Below are 20,429 nucleotides of genomic sequence, written 5' to 3'. Positions count from 1 at the left end.
AGCACTCTAAAGGGCCTTTTTCTACCTGCTTGTACCAAAAGGAAAATAATCTCTTCCTGGCTTCCAACACCTGCAGCGGATCAAGAGTTCTTGATAATTTAGGCTTTCTCACAATAGTATCTAAAAGAAGAATCTTCTTTATGGAGCAACGTGGAGAAATGAGATCAAAACTGCTTGCTGAAGAACTCTCGGGCATAAAACACAGGAAGAGGCTCAGCAGAGAGGTCTGCGTTAAATATACGCACATAGCCATGTATGAAAGGTTTCTGGAGGTGAATGGACCCTTCCCAGAAGGCATATGGACAGAAGTGCTGCCCATGCTCCCACATCACAGTGCACCAGGATGCAGTGCCCCTGCCTACGCTGGGGAGCAGGTATTTAGTGGCTGGGAACAAAGCAGGAGAACCGTGAAAGTAACAATTTTTTTCAAGTTTTATCAGTGGCCAGGGCATGGAGGCCATGGCCAAATCTGAGTCCAGGAGCCAATAGAAACAAAGGGATTAAGAGTTATTAGGAGTGGAGAGAATTACATATTTACAGTACAGTTACTGAAAAATAATCATGTAATGATTATGTAAGTCCCTATATTCCTTTTGGCTAATAACACTGGGATACAAGCTGTATGGTTATGCAAGCCAGGGCACACAAATCCAATCAGAAGACATCAAGGCATGTTCATGGGGAGGTTTGCAGCTCTGGATCAAGAACAGTACAGTTGCCTTGACCTCCAAAATGCAGAAACAGGCCCCTGTCAGGAAGTTAGCTAATGGCCTGAGCTGTGAAAAAGAACTGCATTTTTAAATTTAACATCTGTCAACAAACTTCATGTGAAGAGGCACCTAGATGAAAGAAGGTCGTAATATGGCAGTCTGTTTATTTGTCCAGAAGTATGTCTTTATTTTAAAAAGTAGACTAAGTCTTTAAAATGTTTTCTAATCCCAAGATTCCTTATTGAAATATTTTTCCATTTAGATGACAGCAGCCCTTAACAAAACAATGAATTATCAATATTGAAGGTCTCTATGAAAGGAAGATTCAGGGTCGTCTCTGTGAAAAGAAGATTCATGAGTTTTGACTGAAGAATATTATTTGACTTACACATGACTTAAACCAAGATTCCTTTTGCCATTAGTACGATACAACACATTAAATTACACAGAGGACTTCCATGATTTACAAAAATCCAAGTAAAAAGTTTGTATGGTCAAAATAAGAAAATTATTGAAATCTCAGTGTTCCAAGGTCAAAGTCTCAACCTCAGTTAAAAAACAAATTACAGAAAAGCAGCAATTATGCAGTTTGTGGGCTGCAGAAGACAAACCTTCTCAACTGCCTTCACCATTTTATTCTTCCTTTCACATGAATCAAAGGTGCTTTACTCAATGACTACCCTTATTCTTTTCCTCATCTTTCCCAGTGTATTCACTGCTTGCTTTACTGCAGCATTTTAAGTTATACTGCTGATCAGTCTCATGCACTCTGCCCACCTCCTCTTTCTGAGTAATCCTCTGAGCTGAGGAGTATTTGAGAGACCAGAAGAGGGTTAAGGGAATTCAGAACCATCTTTACCAACTCCAAGTTCTTCACAAGACATCTGAGGAAATGCACTGATTTAGAAATGTTACAGTTTTTCCAAATGCTACTAGAGACAAGTTCGAATGAACAGAGAAAAATTGTTGTTACTTGGAGAAGCTATATCTAATGACTAGTGTTAATCTGATCTACCTGATAACAAAATTGTAATACCACTCAGGCCTGTTCGGAATGGGTATTAAAACAAACAATGTACGTTCTGCTAGTTATTACAATTTAGGTGCTAATGAGCTTAAAGGAAGCAAGGTAAGCCTCGGCTGTAAAAGCAGATGTAAAAGATGCACCCAAAAATACACCCTCCCAGACCCACAAGGAAATGTGGGAACATTTTTCATAAACACCCTCACACTTCTAGTATCAATGGCTTTTGAAGAAAAGCTTAAGAATACAAGAAATATGGAGGTATTGGAGTCTGCAGATATGTCCTGAGAGTAGAGACCAGAAGAAACTCCAGCTTTTTGAAACCCAGAAATAAAGCCAAAACAAATAAAACAACATTATTTTTTGCTCCAGACGGTCTACTGAGAGTAGTCCAGTAAGCTTTGGTACCCTTGCTTCCAAAAATCTCTTCATGTTTATTCACAGTCCATGCACACCACTGGTCTGAGTCCATGTGTACTATTACTTCTCTTGTGAAAGCTGAATACAGTGACACTGCTATCTTTTAATGAGCAGAGGAGTGTTCTTCATCCATTACTAGAAACAAGAAACAGAGGCACTGCAGCGAAGCAGATGGCAAACCATCTACAAGACAGTTTAGAAAGTAAAGCAGAAGGTGGTGATGGCCACGAGGAGTCTCCATAGATTTTGTGACTGGAAAGACTGCTCTGAGGGTTGAGGGGCACTGCAAAAAAACTTCCAAAACTTTGGAAGTCAGGAGAACTCTGAAGACTCCATGATCCAGTGACAATGGGATTATCAGACATATTTAGAGGTAGAAAGGCATAGCAGAGTAGAAGTATAAATAAGTGGAAAATATAAGAAAAAAGTCATTAGTGAAGAAAATTTGATCTACCAAACAAGAACAGATCAAATGAAAAGGTATACAGCACAGTGTCATATGAAGAAAATTATACAGCTACAGACAATCACTCAGATTTGATAGAACCTTGGCAGGTCTCCAGTTAACCTTCTGTTCAAAACAGACAGGTCGCTCAAGGCTTTATCTAGTCAAGTCATAAAAACATCCATGGACAGAGACTGCACAACTTCTCTTGGCAATCCTTCCAATACTTGACTGCTCCACACTGAAAAAGTTTTCTCTTGAATCAAGTCAGAAACCTTCTTGCTTTAATTTATGATTGTTGTCTCTTGTCCTCCCACCAAATAACCTCCTTGCAGGCAGCTATCAGGTCCCTGTGGGGTCACCTCTTCTCCATGCTGAACGGGCCCCATTCCCTTGGCTTCTGTTCACTAGACAAGTGTCCCAGCTCCTGATCATCTTGATGGCCCTCCATTGAATGCACTCCAGTTTACCAATGTTTTCTTTCCTACTGGGGCACAGAGGATATCACTGGATGTGGCACTGCAGATGCAGTCTAATGACTGCTGAGTAGAAGTGGATCATCACTGCCTTTGATCTACTACCCATGTTCAAATCAGCGGATATACATGCAATCCCACATTCCTTTCACATATATTACTTACTTGCTGTATTCCTTTTCATCACTGTTTCCTAGCCTTTAACCTTCTACCTATCCACTGCTTTGCTTGTTGTTCCAGGAAACCCAAGCACCATAGTCAAGAGTGAGGGCATTTTATGTCCTGAGACAGGGAAGGAACTGTCTGCTCCTTTAAGTTTTAGATGCATATGTTAGTAAACACAAATTTTAAGCCTTTTTTATTTTTAAATTAATATGCTCTCCATTTTCAAGTAAACTGGGTACTAGACATGAAAATCTAGAGGCAAACGAGAGAACTATCTGCTGAAAACCAAATGAGAGCTTAGCCTGCTACCCAGAAACAACCATCGTCCATCCCTTTTCTGTTGGGATTTGTGTTGAATGACGTCCTCTGCAGGTTAACAATTAGTTTTTAGCATAAGAGTCCTGTGTCATCATTGTCATCTCCCCAGGGACTGAAATAGGCTGAGTGATTTTTAGATTATATGTTCTGATAAGACACAGGCTCCTGACTCTGTGCTTGTGCCACGCAGGCCACCTGCTCTATGGAGCTGCCACTGGGGACACGGTCGAACAGGTTTAATAATGGTGTTCTCTCTAGAGATGTAACTCAGAGCATGCTCAGAATTTACGTTCTATATCACTGCCTAAAATCTTGTACATAAAATCCTATAAATAAATAGGATCTAAGACTAGTTGCTAAAAAAGACTATAGAAATGTTAATTCCTGTTAAACAAGAATTTGTCCAGTCTGTAGTCATAAAAACTATATGAGCACAGGAGTTGATAGAACAGGGCAGATCCATAATCTACCCGGTCAGATATCCTGTTTGACTTCACCCAAGATCAGAAGCATCACAGGAAAAGATAAAGCAATGAAGCACATTATTAAGACATATGGAATGATTCTTTCTGAAAGATTCCTCCTCTTCTTAAGTGCTTGCTTTATATCCTGAAGCAGCTGGTATTTTCTACTTCATTTTAGATTTTATTCTGCTCTAACTAGAAATGTTCTCATCATCCATTTAATTGCCTGATTTCCTTTCAATAGCTGCTAAGTACTTGGTCTAAAAAAAAAAAAATAATCCCAGTGTGGCAGAAAGTTCCCCATCAAATTATTCATCATGTAAAAAGCATTCCTTTTTGCTACTTTTAATCTGACTAGCTTCCATTACCTGTTTTTTGAATTTCCCCCACTCATTCTTTTCAGGGTTGTGAGTCAATAGGAATTTGCAATTTATCTTCTCAGTTGTAGAGATGTAAAATAACAACTGTGCTACCTTGCAAAGTCAAAGAGATCCTCCTTTCCCCCCAACATTATCATGAAGAAAACTCTTGATTCATAAGCAGCTCTCTAGAAGTCAATGGTGTATTTTACACTATCTCAAAACTATTCCTATCAAAAGACTGCCCGAAGTGACAGTATCTGAAGTTAAAGCACAGAGAATGAGAATTCCTTCCTTCCTGGGAAAAGATTGTTAGACCTTATGCAGAAACACAATTATTAAATTCAAGCAGAAGAGGTGGGAAGCAGTATAATAATTTGCTGTGACTTGGAGATTCACTCAAGCCTGAAGACATATAGGCATAGAGCAATCTGCCTGGCTTCACCATGCTGGGGACTGTGCTCCCACTTGCCTATTCTGGACCATCCCAGGAGCTCAGGAGGTTTGAGGGGCACATGCAAAACATGGTTAAATGCTGCCACATCCACCAACTGCACCCAAACTCCAATCACTTTGAGTAAATTCTCCAGCAAGTTCAGATGAATTTGTCATGAAAATTCTGCCAAACAGCAAGTTTTTAATTCTGAAACACAAAAATTGTATGAAAACCATCAACATACAGAACAACAAAGAAAAAAACATGAAGAGAAAGAGAAATGGAGAAATGGTTTGATACAATACTGAATTGTGTGTAGAAATGTATGGAGATCTTGACAACAGTCAAAATAAGTGACTTGTTCCATCTTTGCAAGTGGAACAAGATTTGTCAAGATCAGTAGAAAAGATTCTGGAAAAGGTAATACTATAAGAATTTGAATAAGAGCTGTGTGGGTAGGTAAGGAACGGGTTTTTTCCATAGGTGTTATATCAAAAAATGGATGAAGATTTAGATTATAGTTCGGATGCCTAGACTTACTGAAGACTGAAACACTATACCTGGCCACAAGGGATAAGTGAGCAACAGAACAGCAGCAGTGTTCACAGCCATCAAAAGAAGGATCCCAGACAATTTGTTTGACACAGGAGGAGGAGAAAGTAAAAAGCTCCAGTTTCAAATATACTCAAGTCCTCAGAAATAAGGGAAACAAAGAGGCTGCTAGCAAACATTTTTAATGCTCTAGGTTCTAGAAAGGTAGCAATGTTCATTAGCTCCCAGTGTGCTCTAAATACTCTGAAATGTGTATGTTGCTAACTTACAGTCACAATACAGAACAATATACAAACAATATGAGGCAAACAAAGCCATGCTACGTAGTTCAGACATGGGCATTCACACTAACTCCACACAATAGTTGTATTTCCTGTACATAAATTTTATCATGTTTTTCCAAGTTATTTGGCTGCTCAGGAGTAATAAACACTACCTTGCATGAGCACCGTAATGCTTGCACAGAAATTATATTACCAGCATTATCTACTGAAAAGAGAACAAAGATAAAAGAATATTGAAAAGACAGGAAACAAAGATAAAGTGTTACAGAACTGATGTTCTCTTCATTCACAGTACAGATTTTTCACTTCTCAGTTTCATTGCCATAATCAGTCACCATTTGAATCACTACACCACAGCTACATCCCAGTATCCTCATGATTTAGTTAGAAGCAAGTGAAACCCAAGTGAAATTGCCAACATTTGCAATTTCTCCTTCTCCCAGCGACCCACATGCAAAGGGCCTATAAACTCCTAAGAAATGCCCTTGACTAGGACAGATGTTGTCACGGGCTTGAAGAACTTGTACCCTCTCTAGGAATCCAGCAGTAGGTCTTTTGTTTTATCCAGTAGGCAGGGGGCACTCAAAATCCTCATCAGGAAGTGATCTGCAGCTATGCACCAAAGGGAAGAGGTCTGGCCTGCAGGATTTCGGATTTCATTTAAGGCAGTGCTTAGCAAGAAGAGAGAGCAGAAGGTACATTTTCAATGCCATCTGCTGGATAAGACAGACAACTCTAATAAAGGCAAAACCCCACTGTTTTCCATCTATCATCAACTCTTACCAAGGTTGGTTTGATCTTGAGGAACAAATTTCTGACTTTTGTGAATTATAACTTATATTCTGGTCAATCAAATTGCAAAGCTTCATTAAATGTGCCCCAACTGTTTGTAGAAATCATTAACACTATGGATATCATAGTGTAATTTCTCACATAGGACACCACTGTCATCATTCTCATAAAGAACACATTCCTCTTGTGATAGTGTTACCAAAGCACTTCTGAAGACTGTGATGGAATGACCCTCTTGCTCTATCATGCCATTTAGACAGCCTATTGGATCACCTAAATTCGGTAAAAAAACGAGGGATTGACATGAAATGAAGTCTGGCATGAGGTTGATATAATTCATATAAGAGATGCAGGAACAGATTGCACTCCTAGGTCCTCAAATACAAAAATCGTACTTGCTGACGTGAAAAAACAACAATTGTTAATAAACAGATATTCTACTCTTCAACACTCCATATGGCAGTCTGATGGATTAAACACCAGCAGAGTGTTGATCACTCTAAAAGCTCATATTGAGATGATCTGGAAAATCTGTCTATCTACAATTTACGAATTCTGGTTAATTTAATTAAAATGCTGCATCACTAAGTGCCTTAATATGGGGAAAGCCATAAGCTTGTGAGGTTCCTGGCACATGCCTGCCTTCAGAAGAAGCTACAGAACAAATTAGCAAGAGTCTCCTTTTAAATTTGGGATACACAAAAGAAGACTCCTGAGCTAGAAAATCTAAGTGTACATGTAGGGAAGAAGAGAGCAGAAAAATCTCCAAAACAGGCCAAGGGACAAGTGATACAATAAGGATAAGGATGCCAGTAGTGTAACAAAAAAAGGACATAGGCTGTCGAGGTACTGGTGACCTCTTTGAAAGGGACCAGCTCAGGTTAAAGGAAATTGGATGTGCTATAAATAGCAGACTGAGAAATGGAGACAGAGTGGTAGGTTCAGGAGAGGAACTGTCCCCTTGCAAGGGAACGAAGGCCAGGAAGTCCCAAGAAAGAAGGAGCCTGATCCACATGCTTGGCCAAAGGTAAACCCAATGGTGTCATCTACCTTTACCAAGGCAGCCTTGAGATCTGGCTTCTTCAACTGAGACAGGCTACAGCAAATCAATTACTGCAATTTAGCTAAGGGGTGGTACCTGTTCATTTTCAATTTGGTGTCAACACCATGAAAGAAAATCCTCGAGGCTAAGCCAGCTTAGAAAATTTTCTCCTTTCTAGATGCATGGCTGGATGAAAGAATACAGACATTCTCAACCCAAAACCCCTCACTTTGTCGCAGAAGACAAGTGAGTAAACTGCTAGGACGTGGAAGCAGATGACAATTTGAAAAACAAAAACCTTTTCCATGTCTGCAGCAGCTCTGAGTTAATGGGAGCCAAAACATTCCCAGTACGCTCACTACCATCTCTGGAATGGAGCCATGTATGTTAATACTTTTCTTACATTTAATAATATCTACTTTTGTTCTTCCTAAACAAAAAATGACAATGCTGGGTTCACTTCTTCGCAGCTAAAGCCGAGGACGAAGCATCAAGAGTTTTCCAGGCACAACTACTAAAATTTGAGAGGAGTTCGAAAAAGAGAAAGTGGTGTTATTAGGGAGATGTCATGGAAGAACAGACAGAAATCCCCATGTTACTAGTGTCTCAGTCCGCTGTAATTCAGCAAAGTATAAATCCTTTTTTCCTATTTCCATTCTCAAAACTATCTAGAGTAAGGAGAAAAATTCTAGATGGAAGGAACAGCAGTAATCCCCAGAAACACATTTCTTGTTCTGAAACATTAAACAGAAACAATTTTGGATTTTGTTCTACAGATGATCATCTTAATTGGAAAAATACGAGCAGTCTTTCTAATCTGGTAATTGATACCCTATTTGTATAGGCAGATGAGGTTCTGCTTGCAAAAACGAAGAGGATCTGTTGACTTTCTGCAATAGAGGATAGGGAATGCAAAGTTGTGAAGAAGGCCTGGTTGTGTTCTATGTTGAGCACAATATCATAAAGAAACATTGTCACCTTAAAGGCCACTTCAGCTGTTTCCACAATTCACTGCATGACAAAAAAGAACACTGAACTTTTACAATGCACACTCCTATACTAATCTTTTCCATAAGAATAGAATTCAAAAAAACTATCTGAGAGTAAATAAAAAAAAAAGCCATGTGCTTAGAAAATAAAACCCACTTTAAAAAAGCTCAATCTCATTTACATTTCACTGTCCAATATCATCTCCATGCTTCCTCTAGACTATTTCCAACCACTTTTGGAACATGTGACTGAGCATGCTGGAGCCAAAGTTAATTATTTCCATATCAAATACAAGAGTACTGATCTTCTATACTATCACAAGCATAAGAGCCAATAAAAAGTGCCTGAGACAGAAAGCAAGGTGGGAAAATAATCTTCCTTCCCCTAAGTCTTCCCTGCTTCAGAGAAACCAAGCAGGCTGGTTTCAAAACAAGAGCAAGTGATATAACCAAACAAAAGCAGATCTGAAAGGTGAGCAAACCCCACAAGCCACACAGTCATTATTACTGTGTCGACAGCACACTTGTTAAAAATGTATATTTTAATTTTCTGTATTGCTAAAGGTCCCAATTTGCCCAGGGATCTAGCTAAGCTGCCATTTTCTACCACGACATAGTCTAATCTTTATTTAATGGATTTAGCATCTATCTTCACTAGAGTGGTCTCTAAGGGAAAGGGGAGGGGAGTATGAAGGGGCATGAAGAGATGATCAGATCCCCCCTCTCCTTCATCCATCCGGCGCTCATGTTTGTGTTCAAAATTCAATTACCTCCTTATTGATACTTCACAGAGATATTTAAGCTGCAAACATGAAGCCCTGATTTCCCAGGGGGCCATGCCCCTCTCTATTTCACTGCTCTGCTTCCCCCAGGGTGAATTCCTGAGGCGTCCATATTAATAGGTAATCAGTCACAATTCATTTATTAAACAGCTAGCAAGGTTTATCAGCCTGCTCTGATTAGCCAGAAGAAGCCACTGAATTCCTAATTTATTTATGGAAATGTAAGTGTCTTTTTGAATTCCATTCATGAAGACAAGGGGTGCTGTGGGTCTGGCACACTGAATTCTAACAGGGAAGCAGCAGGCAACCTGGAGACCGAGGACTTTGCAACTTCAGCCTGGGAAATGCACTACGGTGACCCCAGTGTGATCAATAGATTCAGGGCCAGAACCTCAGACAAGGATTCACAAGCCAGCTCGTCAGAGAGTAGGCACTGCCACCCACTGCAACTAGAGAATTATTATCCCAATGGCTCAGTGGGCGGAATGGCTGGAAAAAGTTCACCAAACTGACACTGAGCTGTAATGTGACGAAACCAGGTCAAAATAATAAAGAAAAAAAATAGAAGCATTTTTAGAAGTTCCAATAAAACATTTAGAACAGCACTGAAAACAACTTCAAGATAACACTAATATATGTATTTACATGTAAAGTTCAGCTTTTTGAAAACTGTAGACTGGTACAACCTTTACATTATTTCTGCTATAGTCATTTCAACTAAACTAGTTTTAAAATGGAACACCACTACTGTACTTTCAAACTAAGACAGAGAAACTCAGTGATACTGCTGGATTACCAGAAAGTGAAAATGGCTAAAAACAATAAAAAAAGTCATTTCTCTATTGTTGTAAACAGAGACATGGAATACTCAGTAAAAAGCAGACCTTGAAGTGAAAAGACTTATACATGCACTTGATACATCTTAAGGCAATTACAATACAGCTTCATATAATATAAAGCTTATATACACAGGCCTTTGAAGGTTCAAGGCTACCACTGGTGAAAAACTTTTTATCTCTGTCAGCTGTGTAGTGATCTCCAAAAGTCATATTCACCTGAATTTTACCCCCCATAGTTACTTAATCAGGAAACAATTAGGAATGGAAGACTATAAAAATGTTTTTCTTCTCAATGCAAATTTGAGCCAAGTAACTTTCACAGTACCCCCCTCTGCGGTTAGTGACTTTCCTGAATAGCTCTACAGGGAAGTAAACATAGGTAAACATAGGGATTGTATTTTCAAACCCTCTGAACAAGGTGGATAATCAAGCAGATGCAATAGCCAAAAGGGTATTTTCGATTAATTTTTTCCTAAATTATTTAGATCTCAAAACTGACAGGATTTAATATAGAGTGTTATATGAAATACAGACAGAGGCATGTTTAAACATATTAAGAGCATTTCTCTTAACACTAATTCTGAGACACTGCTTTGAGACATTGTGTTCAGCTATTTCAGTATTCTGATCTGATTATTAACTGACTACTAAAGCATTCAAAACTAACAAATCAAAGCATAAAGAGTATGCAGATGCCACTCCACAATACTGTATTTCACAAAAATTATTTCAGTTCAATCACGGTTACTTGAAAATATATTTCAAAAAACAATCATATGTGGTTTAAAACTGGCTACAACTACACTGAATTTACAAGCACAAGTGCACTAGTTATATAAAAGGTTTTAATTTGCTTAAGATTTTGTTATGCAAAAATTGCACTAGTGCATTAAAACCGGTATAAAATCCCCACTTCAACTAAACTAGTACAACCCACAATCTAAATACAAAATATATGATTTCCTCTCAAATTACAGTGGTCAGACATGAAAAGATGTAGTACATGCAATAAATACATCTGAAATGCTAGGAGGAATGAGTGTTTCAATTCATCTATGACCAGAACCTGTATGCTGCAAGTGTCTGAAGTCAGGAATGGCATGGGGAAATGAATCCTGGAAGAAGCATCTTTTCATTGCTTGAAAAAGGAATCAATAGCTTAATTGTTATTAGTTTGTGTTTCACACAGTTAAGAGTGATTCAGTGTGTTTTTCCTACTATGAAATGTAGTTTCCAGAAGAAGGAAAAAGACACATAGTTTACATGAAAGGTTTCTCAATACCTTTCCTCTACTGTATAAGAAGGATTTCCACACTGGCACAACAGGCAGACATCACAGGATTTTACAACAGACCCAAACATCTAATCGAGATGTGGCTCTCAACAGCCAGTTTCTCCAGCCCTCATTGCTTAGGGAACTGCAAATGCTACCAATGAAAATAAAACCTGTTCCTTTCCTGAGTCTAGCCATACTTCACCTTTTCCCCCTTCAGCAGCAAATTCACAATGGTGATTTCAAATGAGAGCTTTGCAGAATACAGAAGACAGAACTCACCATGGAGCAGGTAAAGAAGGACACTCATGCATGTTTTCACTGGGAAGCTCACTGAGCATCAATGTTATTTTCACTCCCTCAACACATAAGCTCCTTATCACACAGAAAACTGCAGCACTGTCCATAACTGATGTCCAAACCATGCTGCCCAAATATTGGAGAATGCTGGAGAACATAAGCTGTAATCATATTGTAGTTACTTCTAGTCCACACAGATGTTATTTCTAGTCCTGTAATTTTCACAGATGTTGCTTCTAGTTATTTCTAGTTTTCACTGCTTTCAAAACACAACAGAGTGAAAGCAAGGTAGCACGGGCTTTCTGAAAACAAAGACAATTGCTCCAGGAGATGCAAAGTGTTGTAATTCATGCTTCTTCCTTGACTTAGTTTAAGACATTAGCATTTGCACTGAAATTATTATTACACACTGCTGCTCACGTTAGCATATACACACAATGGAAGGCCGGGTTACCTACTCAGCTGCCTTGTATTCTTGCCCACATGTCAACCCCCTCAAACATCACCAGCTATCTTCCCAAGCCCTCAGCTTCCTTATGCAACATGTATGTCACTACAACACCATGTATATGGAAAAGAACCTACACAATTATAAGAGAATAGAATTTAGTGTTACAACAGAGAACACAATATTAGTCTTTAACTGCTTGACTCATTTTCAAAGTAACCATTTTAAAGTCCATTGTAATGCAATCAAATCTGATACACCCAGTCAAACCCAGCATGCTTCTGCCCACCCACCAAGGCAGAACTGGGATTCATGTCCCTGTGTAACACCCAAAGAGTTTTAAAATAAAAACCAAAAGTATTACATAGGTACTCCTTTCTTTCTAAATGCCACTTGATACTTCCTACACTACTTAAATGCTGTAACTTAAGGGACAGACACTTACATGCAGAGCACAATACAGTTCAGAATAAAAATGAGAATCTCTAATTGACACTGGAGAAAATTAGATTCTAATTGCATATGCTGTATTTTGCTGATGACAATGAGGTTACCATTTGCAAAAAAAGTGTTATGAGTTCCTTAACAACCAACAGGTTATTAAGACCTTTGTCATATAACTTATTAGAAATGTGACATTTCCAACAGCAGAGAGCCCTCTAGAGCTACCATGGGAAAACAGTTCAGCAACCCTCCAAAAGAAGGGCACCAACGCAGCTTATTGCAACACCTGGGCTCTTCACGGATTCCCCTTCAGCTACTGACCTGGTTCAGCAGAACAGCGATCAAACCCCAGAATGAAAAGCAGAAGTCACATTTTAATTTGAAGAATACGGGAGCTAATATTTGTTGAATTACCAGTGAACTTGGAAAGCTTCAAAATGTAATAATGAGTTTTGGGGATGTTGTGCAAGGACTTGAAGAGATACTTATTTATAATACAGATGTTTTTAAAACATCATCAAATACCTGAAAAGCCAAATTTTACATTACAGTGCATCGTGACACCAAAATAAGTGGCACTTTGTGAAGTTTAAACAATATGTGGATATATGCCTCACAGCACAGAAAGTTCTCCCTATGGAAATGTCCTCTGAATGTAAAATCATTTCTACACAGAAAATATATTCTGCTGAACTTATTATAATAAGATTTACAAACTTTCACTAAAACAGTATTCAAAACAACACAAAAGTGAAATTTACTTAATTGGTTATTAGATGCCTTTCAATTACCTCCACTCTTGTGCTTGCACTGTAGCAACCAATCATTAAATTACAAACTGAAAATCTCTACTTAAGCAGCATGGAATTTCCTATTCTCACCTCCTCAATTACAATAAAAGTTTAAGATAAATTACAAGAAAATAACTGAACTATATTCTTTAGCTTTACTGTCAAGACTTACAACTGTGAAAAGCAGTAAACACAACTTTATTACCACCTCATTGTGACCAAAAATTTCAGCAAGAATAAACACATCCATTTTCTCAGAACCAAAACCAACTGAAACATAATATTTTGGGACTGACTACTGAATTATAGCACACCAACCACAGGTTTGGTTTCACATTTTAAGAGCCTAAGTTAACCACTGAAAGTTATGAGCTTAACTTTCTGCACATTAATTCATCAGGCTTAATTATGATACCAGTTTGTTGTGTGCTTAGGGAACAACAATCTCTTGGACACTTTAAAGAATTCACAAACAGCCTTCAAACATGCTTTCATGGGCAAGTATAAAGTAATGTTTTATTACCAAAATAAATTTCTAAGAGCCAACACTTCACCGGAGGGGGGATGTGAAGAACAAACTTGCAATGAATATGATGAGAAGAGGTAGTATGTCTACTCTGCTGGCAACAGCATTAAGCACCCTTTTTTCATCTCCAGTGAGAACTCAAAAAGCCATAGCAAAACTTTCCTGTACAGACAGAGAAAATTCAACATATCTCAGTACCCCAACAAATTCATGTTAGGACCCTGGAAGTTAGGAGTACAGTTCCTCATTGGGGCTATTTTTATCTCAGGCCCACTGATACATACAACAACGCACTCTTAAAGGAGAAAATTTTCAGAACAAAAATTACTCCATTTTACATAAATTGGTTACTTCTCTGCCCTAAACTCCCAAAAGCTCATGGACTTAAACTCCAGTTATGTTGGGACACATGGATATGCTATGTTTTTACAAGATTTTTATTCTATCTTAGATTCAGTTTTCAATGCCTAACAAAATGCAATAGCTATCATTGCTTCCATGCCATTAATAGCAGTGATCCTTCGATATTCTGAAATAAAGTTATTGTCTTATTTTAGAATCAAGTACAATCTTTGTGCATCAAGAATTGGTACCATAGAAGACAAGGCTTAGATACAGAAAACAAGGCTTAGATATAAAAGAAAAGGTACACTCAGATTAAATTGGTTATACATGCCTGTGCAGACACCAAGCAGATCCATACCAGGACTGGGGGGAGCAAGAACACAGAGGCATCCTCATTAGAAACATGTCAGGACAGTAAACTACATGTGTAAACCAAAGGTCATAGTGGAGTCCTCAGCTCCTTTACCCTACCCCCATAAAATGTGTTATTTCTACAGGAGATATATGGGAACCAGTTACAAAAGTCAAGCAATTAAAAAGCAGTGCTGAGGTATTCATGGGACTGTACCAGCCACAAGTGCCTGACAGGTCTGCTCGTGTGCGAGTCCCTGGAGAGCCATCACACTTCAATTACTATCACTAACATTAGTCATTATCAGGCTGGCTCCAGCCCCCAGGGAAGGCAGCTTGTGATGACAATATCCAGCCTCTCCTTGTAAAACAATTCATTAGGCAAAGCGGAACAGCTGGGGCAGCCACGTGCATCTCTGCAGAGTGGCCACCCCACCGGGACCTCCAGCCCCCCTTTTCCTTTTGGATAGGGGCAGCCACCGCCCCCATGACAGCTGTAAAAGCCTCTGGGGACACTTCAGGTTTAATCAGTGCTCCTTATACTCAGGGGAAGCATTTGATTGCAAACTTAAACTAATGGCACTCAGAAGGTTACAACAATCATCAGATAAGAGGCTTTAGGGCATTTTTATCTTGTTCTAACGCTCACAAGTTAATGAGGCAATAAGAGACAGATACTATCAGACTTGGTCTAGCAACATTATACAGATACGATGTTCAAAGTTGCGTTACTGGAGATGCAAGAGGAAAGGTGGCAAGTTCATTATTGATCTTACAGAAGACTTCATCCTCAAAACAACTGAAATCACTCAATAAAGAGACAAAATATTTGGCAAATTTTCACATAGCTTTGTATGCACTATCACTGGATCCAAAAGAGAGAAAACTGAAAAGGAATGTAGCAATTGTTCTACCAAACAGGTAAATAATCGCCGGTATTACTATGGATACATACTAATAATTTTTAACCTTTATGCTGCTTGCAAATAGAAATCCTTTGATATCTATAATGTCTGTAAATGGCTGAGAACAGCCTCGCTTTTCTTAGTTATCCTGCCTCAGTCCCAGGCTGAAGAGCACTTGATGCTAGGATCTGTTTCATCATCACATTCTCATTTTACTTCTACTGATGACAGACACAATATTCTAGTGATGCCTTCCTGTGGCATATAATAGCAGCAAGCAGGAGGAAACAACAAACAGCATTCAGGAAAGGATACTTACCAGTAAAGGCTTTATATGCTGTTTTTAAAATCTGTGATTTTTCTAATGTCTTACAAAAGCAAGTTAACATGAACTCCACCTTCCAGCCACGGAAATAGGACGGGGCACGTAAGAAGGCAAATAAACCAACCAGGTAGAACAGTGGTAGTGTCAGAAACTGAACCAAGTCTCCAAAGTCACACTCTAGTGAGGTTTTCACTAGGATTAGCTGCTGCTCTGCAAATAGGTCCAGCAACCTATACTGGGGAAGAAAATCCTTTTTTCACTCCTGCCAGAAGCCAAAATTGATGGGAAAACATTTCAGACAGAGATGATATGGGATAATCTTTCCAGTATTTGTAAATACAGAGTAAATGTTCTATTAACACAGAAGAAGAAGAAGAAAAGTTTTAATTGGATAAAGGCATAGACTGCAAGAGATTTTTAAATAATAAATACAGATCAGTTGTAAAGGTTTGAGAGTCCCTGCTAGAGTGTTTCCTGAGATTTGTTTGGCATTTTTGTGTTTTTAAATGACAATGGAAAAATGCACATAACCTTATGCTTGATCAAATTTTTCCCCATCCTCAATTCCTCCACTGACAGTAGTCTACAAGTTATCCTGTCAGAATGAGAGTAGCAAAAAATAGGCTTCTGACAGTATAATGTAAGAATATTTTGTTCGTAGTCATGTTTCTTTCTGTGCCAAACATGTGGCAGGTAGAAATGCTTTAATGTGACAGACCATTCCTTCACTTTTGTGGCTAAAAGCTCTTCAGTCAAGCACCATTGACCCCTCTACTTGTCTAGACAGATGAAGGTGGTTTCACTGTTCATTTCAACCAAGATACACAAACAAGCATACACTCTCTGTATGCTGAGGACCATTCTCTTTCTCTGCTCAAAGAATTAAACTGAATGGACTGTATCTCCCTATGAATTAAAATGGGCTCTGCAGCCCACATTGCTCAGACTCATAATCAGCTCTGTGGATGGAAGTATTTGAAAGTCCATTCATCATCCTCCAAAAGCATAAAAGCCATCACTGCAATACAAGAATTCTCAGGTTTGTTGTTCCTAATCAGGCTGCTCACGTAGCAGCACATCATGGAGTTCCACCTGCCTGAACCTCATAAGCTGAACCATTGGTGCTGTGGGGAATGCAGGCTCTGAATGAACTTAGTTCTAGAAAGGATCTCAGAGCACAGAAATATTGAACCATTGGATGGATGATCTGGGCTACAAGGGCTCAGGAGGTCTCCCAGTAAAAGTAGGGTCGATTATGAGGTCAGATCATGTTGCTTAAGGCTTTATTCAGTCAGGTCTGGAAAACCTCGAAGAACAGAGAGTGCACAACCACCCTGGTGACTGCACAATGCGTTCCACAACTTGACTGACCAAAGCTAATATTCCAGATGTCTTCACAAAGCACAAATTAATGCTCTGAGTAGCATACCAAAAATTCTGCAAAAGTTAATGGTGATGGATCAGATGAATGATCACAGTTTTCAAAGCAGCTTGGTCAGTTAGTCTTCAGATTAATCAGATTTCTCCCTCTTTCCCCACTACCATTGAAAAGGTTCCCTTCTCTTAACCACAGGAAGTATCTAGATCAACCTTCACTCTATCAAAATAAATTCAACAAGTCTTTTCCAGAAAGGATCAAACTATTGCAGCACTTCTTCCTACCATCAACCAAACTATAGGAGCCAAAGGGGACTTTCAGAAGAAACATTTTTAGAAATGAATACCAGGGTATAACTAATGTTTTGGGGGGGGGGGTGTTTATTGGTTTGTTTTGGGAGTTTTGTTGTTGTTTGTCATTGGTTTTGTTTGTTGGGGTTGTGGGTTTTTGGGGGGGGTTGTTGTTTTTGTCTTGTTTTAATAAAGCCACTAATACATTCTGGTTGAAGTACCTTTCAGAGGTGACCTTTGTTTTACCAAAATCAGATCCACCAACTAGGTATGGGGGTGTAGATAAAGCGAGAAGGAAGATGAAAGGAAAAAAGACATTTCAATAAAGTTCAGATAAAAAGCATCTCCTAATAACTCAGCTTCTATTTAGAATGTTGATGTTGCATTGAGCATCACTCACTAAGATCAACAGCAGTTATCCGGCAGCTTTTGGGCCACTTAACATGTGGTCCTTATATATAACTTAGGAAACTCAATTACCAGAGCTAGATGGGACACTGTCTACAACTGGAAAAACTTCTCTTTGTGCTTCCAACTTCAGGCTCTGGAATAAACCATGCACGGGGAGATGTCATCTCAGTATTTCTAACACTTCTATATCTAACCTCATTTAAAAGCTATCTATGCTAGCTAGCACAGAGTTTACATTGTTTATGATGATCTCCCTTTGGTAAAAGGTGTTCATCAGGCTTACAAAAATTCTATCAGCTGCATTTGGGGGTTTCAATATATACTTTACATAAGGGAATTTGGCGTTTTTACAGTCTTTGGACATTTAAAAGTAATTCTGTGACAAAATAATTATCTTCTTACTATGACAAAAACTTAGTAAGTCATAGACAAAAAAAATCCAACTTGATCTATAGAACCTAACAAAAGAAGATTCCATACAGACAAGTATCTATAACAGGCATCAAACAGAAAATAAAAGCAAAGAGAAACTGCAGAAGTTTGAAATTCTGACACATTTAAGAGAGTTTTGGAGATTCTTTTCCCTCTCTAACTCCAACAGTATACACCTCCTTCTGCAGTCATCAATGCCTGGAGACTACGATGCTGTATTACTACTCACCATTGATATCCACAATAGCACTTCCCCCTCAGAGTAAGGGAAGGGCAAGAAGGCAAAGGTCCAGAAAATTCTTGAAACTTACAAAAATATTTATTCTACTTTACCAACAGACAGAGAACACCCTAAGGATCCATGCAGTATTTTTTCCATGTATGACAGTTACCTAGACACAGCATTTGTTTTATGGTAAGAATGCACAATTTATGCATATGGGTAGAATCACATCTGATATCAGTACACTGTATCTCCCTGATTTTATATTTAAGAACCACCTGAACCTGCTTGCTTTTTTTGGATTTTTTTTCTGCACACAAAGTGCAACTCAACCACACACCCGTTTATTTAAAAAAAAACAATAGCAGCCAAGGTAGAGACTCAATTTCAATCCTCACCATTGCAACCTAATCTCCTGGCAAGTTAATGCAAATCAAAGTGAACACTTCTCTGACACTGGTAGCAAAGTGTGTTCCTCTCCCAAGAGAGACCTGTAAAACAGGACAGTCACTGACAGCAGTACAATTACTGACACAGATACAGACTTTATGGACATGTTTATCTCTGCTGTAAATCCACACTCTCTCTCCACTCCGATTCATGAGTCATAAAGAAATTGCAGATAATGAAAAAGTTGGAGAAATTTACAGCGTGTCGGAAACCTCAGACAGCCAGAAGAAATTAAAGAGCTGACTGAGGATAAATCACACAGGTACAATTAAAACTTCCTATACCTTCTTCACTTCCAAACTGGGGCACAAGCCAATGGAGATGATGAAAAGTTGAGGTCATGACTCCTCTGACTGTAATAATTTCTTAACTACCTACATGTCAAAATTAGCCAATTCACCAATCACATATGAATGGCAATTTCAAGCAGGCATTCTGCTGTCTTGCTCTTCCAGTTGGCAGTGCCCTGGAAAAATCCTGCCTGTAAATAAGCCACCCAGCAAAAAGTATAAGGAAAGGTGATTTCCTTGTCCCTCTGCAGATGCAGAGTATCTCTTACCACAGCATTGTGCATTAAAATGAAGAAGCAGATCTACAGTATGGGAGGAGAGTACAAAAAGAATTGGTAGAAAGGCCAAGGTTTCACATAGAAATCATAGCACCTTGGACATTATGGTGGCAGGGCCATATAAACATCTGAACAGACAATTTAAGCGTTCTTTTCACCTCTGAAAAAAAAACAAATAAGGACAAAGGATCACTATGAATGTAAATTGAAAACAGTCTTCATATTTTTTCCTAGTAAGAAAAACTAAACCAACCATTTCAGCTGATTGTAAGCTGCTGAAAATCTCTGTGATCATTTCCTAACCCACAAACAAACCATCCAAAATGTGACACATTTTCTGGAAGAAGTCAACTAATTCTGCTAAGCAACTCCTTAAGCTAACTGAATACTACAGAAATCCAGTGTCTAAAGAGCATAATTTTGTTGTCCAGCTATAAAAGTCTTCCTTTGAGTTTTAAGCACGTGAAGTATGCTATTTCACACAAATTCCTTGTCAAACACAGTACCATATAACAAAATAAGTGAGAAATATGCTTTCAAGCAAAACTGAAACATGATGAAGATTCATTCAGCAAGGCAGGGAATGTAGAAAACTAACAAAAAAATTAGTTGCTACAAAGAAAATTCTAAGCAAAGCAGAAATGAGTGAAGTACACGCACCTCAAACTGCTTCCTCCGATGCAGGGTAGCTCACCTTGCAAGTAAATAAACCGTACATTTTAAGAACATAACAAGCAGTAGACTTGGCAGAAAATGTTCTCTTCCATGTCCAACACATTTAGAACAATGCAGGTGATTTCAACACATATTTTCTTCTTTCTTGTTTTAGATTAATACAGATACACTAGTGCTACAAGCACTGTACTTCTGGA

The 20,429-nt window shown here is 38.6% G+C and overlaps 1 protein-coding gene across 2 annotated transcripts in view; it reads right to left on the bottom strand.

Annotated features, from left to right (window-relative positions):
• Positions 1–20,429, bottom strand: part of LIN52 (lin-52 DREAM MuvB core complex component) — a 41,047-nt gene that overhangs the window by 11,965 nt on the left and 8,653 nt on the right. Inside the window, exon 6 of one of the 2 annotated variants that reach the window (XM_032690103.1) lies at positions 2,836–3,083. The exons of the other annotated variant lie outside the window; for it this stretch is intronic. Within the exon in view, the coding sequence (XP_032545994.1) occupies positions 3,082–3,083 (2 nt within the window). The 3' untranslated portion in view covers positions 2,836–3,081. Of the gene's footprint in view, positions 1–2,835; positions 3,084–20,429 lie in introns of those variants that run through there. 2 annotated transcript variants of the gene reach the window in all.

The sequence above is a fragment of the Chiroxiphia lanceolata genome, chromosome 6 (assembly GCF_009829145.1).
Source record: "Chiroxiphia lanceolata isolate bChiLan1 chromosome 6, bChiLan1.pri, whole genome shotgun sequence".
NCBI lineage: Eukaryota > Metazoa > Chordata > Aves > Passeriformes > Pipridae > Chiroxiphia > Chiroxiphia lanceolata.
The sequence above is the reverse complement of the archived record's forward strand: the minus strand, read 5'-3'. Positions and strand labels throughout refer to the sequence as shown.